Source organism: Drosophila elegans, unplaced genomic scaffold, assembly GCF_018152505.1.
Source record: "Drosophila elegans isolate 14027-0461.03 unplaced genomic scaffold, ASM1815250v1 contig_208, whole genome shotgun sequence".
NCBI classification, from domain to species: Eukaryota; Metazoa; Arthropoda; class Insecta; order Diptera; family Drosophilidae; genus Drosophila; species Drosophila elegans.
In genome coordinates, this window is record NW_024545578.1 from 18,365,409 (window position 1) to 18,369,648 (window position 4,240).

Genomic DNA, 4,240 nt, shown 5'->3' on the forward strand with positions numbered 1-4,240 from the left:
GACAACTCGAACTGTTTGGAGTCTTCGCCCTTTTTGTGGTTTTTTTTCGCCCAGCCCAAAATAGTTTGTTTTTATAGCTGATAAAAAATACTTTTCGAGTTGGCCTATTTAGTGGGCTCATTGGGCAGTCGTCGCGATAAGTTTGGTCTAATCAAACTGCAATTCTTCGGGCTTCGACAGTTACCCGGTAGCCTTTCATTCGAGCGGTATGTCGGTGCAAATTCTCCTATTCGTAGGACTCATTGGTCTGGTTTTTGGCGTAGAGCAAGTCCGATATGATAATTATAAAGTCTACAATGTGAGGATTGATAACCTGGAACAGTATAAGTTGCTCAATGCTCAAGAAAAAGACTTAAAGGTAGGTTAGAGCTTAACAACCTTATATCTTTATTAAAACTAACTTTTTCTACAGCTGAGCAGTTGGCGTGAAGCTCGTCACCTGGGTGAATCCTCTGACTTAATGCTGCCTCCTGAATCTCAGGAGATCTTTGAAAGCCTATTGGCCACCCACAATTTTACATATAGCCTAAAGATCGAGAATGTTCAAACCCACATCGATGCCCAAAGACCCAAACAGCGTATTACTTCCATGGAGTGGACTCAGTTTCACACTCTTGAAGAAATATACTCATGGCTTGATGTGATCGAGGCTCGTTATCCCGATATAGTCACACCCTTCGCCATCGGAAACTCCTACGAGGGAAGACCCATTAGGGGTGTTAAACTTTCACACAAAGAGGGAAATCCAGCTGTTTTCATTGAGTCCAACATTCATGCCCGCGAATGGATTACCTCATCGACGATCACCTACTTCATCGATGAGTTACTGGTACCCCGGAATCCAGCGGTTAGGGATATAGCCCAGAATGTAGACTGGTACATCATACCCGTCCTAAATGTGGATGGTTTTGCCTATTCCCATGAGCATGTAAGTTGCACTCCGTATAAGTTGTTTATTTATTAAACTTTGGCAAGCAGAAGTTAAAACAATTTTTTATAAATCGACATTGATGCTTTGAGTGCAAGCTTAAAAGCATTGAAGCAATGTTGGTTTCCAAAAACAATTTGCAATATTCCTATGGCAATATACCCTCTATCATAATACTAGTGTTATTGAGTGATTACCGCAATTGAAAGTGCCGCCGACTCGTTGCAAAAATATTTGCGATCAGATTAAATACGTGTCGATTAAAGCGCCGTCATCTTATCACTGATCGGAACCAATTATAAAATACCTATTTTCGTTATTCCCATGACTGGTAGGAACGCCTTTGGCGAAAGTCCCGTCTGCCCTCGGATCCAACGGGAAAGTGCATCGGAACCGACCTTAATCGCAACTTCGATTTTCTTTGGATGTGTAAGTTTTTTAAAAATATTCTCACAGAAAAAGGCTATTAGATTAATACACAACTTATATTTTTGAGATAAACATTACGAGAAAACTTTTTTAATAAGCTGAACATTAATTAATGACACTTTTTAAAAATAGAAACATAACTTTGTATTCATATCCATAGGTCAGTTAAGCATAGATAATAAGTGGATGGGTCAGAATTCCGTTTTAGGATTCCTAAACCACTCTTAACTAACTTAAAAGTAAACTAGTTTTATCTTATGTTAATTAATGCATTTATTATTAAGTGACTGGTGCCGAATCGAATCCTTGCTCAGAGATCTATGCTGGACCCTCGGCAGAATCAGATCCCGAAATCAGCCAGCTAACTGCTTATATAAACAACTCCATACCTGATGGCAGCATTAAGATCTACATATCGCTTCACTCTTATGGGCAGTACGTGCTTTCACCTTGGGGACATACCGCTGCTGAGTTCCCCGAACACTATCCCCAAATGATGCACGTGGCCAAGGGCTTTTCGGATGCTCTTTACAGGAGATATGGCACCGTATTCACCTACGGATCCAGTGCTACAACTTTATGTGGGTTGCCCATCTTGTAGTTCAAATTTTCGATCATTTATATGTTCAATTTTATAGATGAAGTCTCTGGTTCGGGCAAGGAATGGGCCTATGCGGTGAAGAACATCAAAATACCCTATACCATAGAACTGCGCGATAAGGGCGCTCTTGGCTTTCTCCTTCCACCCGAGGATATTATTCCAGTGGCACGCGAGGTGACCGAAGGATTTGTTGGCATGATTGCCGCAGCCCGAGAAATTGATATTTTGTAGGTTGCTAATAACAGAAGAGCTACTTATTTCGATCAAAAAATGTAAAACTAATTTATATTTAAAGACAATAGTAAGCTTACAATGTAAAATATAAACCAAAACTCAAATTGTTATTTTTATTAGTGTAAAGTATAACCCATTTTAATAAACAAAAAAACGATTGCCAAACTGAATGTAAAAAATTGATTTTACTACTTTTTAAAATCTTTGTTATTTGGAATACTGTCTTTGAATATCTAGATATCAATTGAACCCCAAAAAAAATTAAAATAAATTATTCAAAAAATAATAAAATAACATCTAAAATAACATCGTATTGTAACATCTTGAGAACTCGAAATAAAACATATTTTACGTACTGTGTCCTGTAAAAAGAGGTTAACGTAACTTTTTATTTTTAGACAAATGAACCCCCTTTGAATGTAAAATGCTCCCCCATTTGGTGGCGCCACTGCGTCGAGAGCTTTTGCTCCGCCCCAAAAACGAGCAGGTTGCCGAAGCTTCCAATCAGCGACGTCGCATCGTTTTTGGGGGAAAGCGGAAAAGTTGGGAAAGTGAGGCAAGCGAGTGCTGCCGAACAGAAAACACTGTGTTGAAAGGGAAGAGCCCCGGCTGCATTCAGTGCTTTCTTTGGCTTTTTTTCCGGGCTGTGTTTTCCGCGCTGTGCTCCTCGCAGCGCCAAGTGTTGGGCTTGTTTTATTTTTTGCCGTTTGGGCAGAGAGTCTCCGCCTCTTTTCAACGCGCGCGCAGCATCCTGTTGGACAAGGACGAGGCTGCTCCACCGTTGGATGCCCATCCACATCTGTATATACACTCCATTCCGCTCCTACACGTATGTGCGCGTGAAAAACAATCGCAACGAATGGCAAACGACCAGCAAAAATCTTCAGATTGTCCGCAATATGGCGTCAGTCTTCTCAATACATAGGGTACATATATAGTACATAAAAAAAGATGTATATATAGGATATATGGGATATATGGGAACCTCTCACAGAGTCCTTTCGCTCTGGTTGTTGTGTACGCTTGCACTTATTTTTTTCAATTTGTCTAATGAAATTGCGTTTTCCACTTGCGTCGCTGGCATCCAAAAATAAAATGAAAATGACAGCAAGAACGGGGAAATAAAATGGCACGAAAAATCTTGGAAAATTCGAGAAAATATAACGGTGACACTTTTTGCGTTGGCTGGCTCCTTGACTGTGCGTCCTGTGTGTGCCTGTCGTTCTCGTTCTCATCCTCTTGTGTCCTATGTCCTGTGTGCCATGTCCTGTGTCTGCCTTTTCACTCACTGTTCTCTCTGCATATAAATTGAAATTTACTAACCTCGCTGGCTCCTCTTCTGCTGTTGTCAGTTGCACCTTTATGACAATTTTCCTGCCACTGCCACTGCCACAGCCACTTCTTTTTTCCTTAGTTTTCTGCATTTTTTTCGTTAGGTGTGTGTTGCGCATATTGCGGTGATGAATTTTTCTCTTTGAGTTACACAGAAAGAATGCTACAGAGTTGAGTTAAGCTCAAAAATGACTGTTAACTTATTTAATTCCCTTTTAAAACTCATTAGTAAAACACCTACAAAAACTTCTTTCGCAAAAACGCAGTCTTATTCATTGAAGTCTTACAGGCCGGCCTAATTGCATTATTAATCTATAAATTCAACTCAGAAACACCCAGTGAGTCATTCACTATGACCACTAAGTCCCCTCTGAATAACAATTATTTATCCAAACACCACCTCTAATTTGATAATTCAATTATGCATTTCAATTCCCCCGACAGCCAATCAAGAAATCAAATCAAAGTGGATTGATTTTGGTCACATGGAGCCGAACCCCAAAAAAAAAATGGCTTTAATTGCTGCCAAGGCAATAAACTTCAACGGCAATTGACGCTTGACACTTTGAGCGCTTGAGAATGGTCAAGCAAGCAACCAGCTGCTGCCTTTTAGCTCTCGGAAAAGAAAGGAAATATGATCTGGACTGTGGGTCTTTGGATCTTTGGATCTGTGGATCGCCAGGGAAAGTATGACGAAGACGACGTTGCTTGGATAT

The 4,240-nt window shown here is 40.3% G+C and overlaps 1 protein-coding gene across 1 annotated transcript; it reads left to right on the forward strand.

The window, feature by feature from the left end:
* The first annotated feature begins 8 nt into the window (after positions 1-8).
* Positions 9-2,246, forward strand: LOC108142248 (zinc carboxypeptidase). Its single transcript, XM_017265968.2, has 5 exons — positions 9-358; positions 413-928; positions 1,264-1,357; positions 1,642-1,938; positions 1,996-2,246. Exons 1-5 carry the CDS (start codon positions 209-211, stop codon positions 2,187-2,189), a joined length of 1,251 nt encoding a protein of 416 aa, XP_017121457.1. The 5' UTR covers positions 9-208; the 3' UTR covers positions 2,190-2,246.
* The last annotated feature ends 1,994 nt before the right edge of the window (positions 2,247-4,240 follow it).

Coding starts and splice junctions, on each gene's coding strand:
- LOC108142248 (XM_017265968.2), top strand. CDS start 209: ATGTCGGTGCAAATTCTCCTATTCGTAGGACTCATTGGTCTGGTTTTT. Junction 1,358..1,641: donor CTTCGATTTTCTTTGGATGT/GTAAGTTTTTTA, acceptor TTTATTATTAAG/TGACTGGTGCCGAATCGAAT. Junction 1,939..1,995: donor ATCCAGTGCTACAACTTTAT/GTGGGTTGCCCA, acceptor TCAATTTTATAG/ATGAAGTCTCTGGTTCGGGC.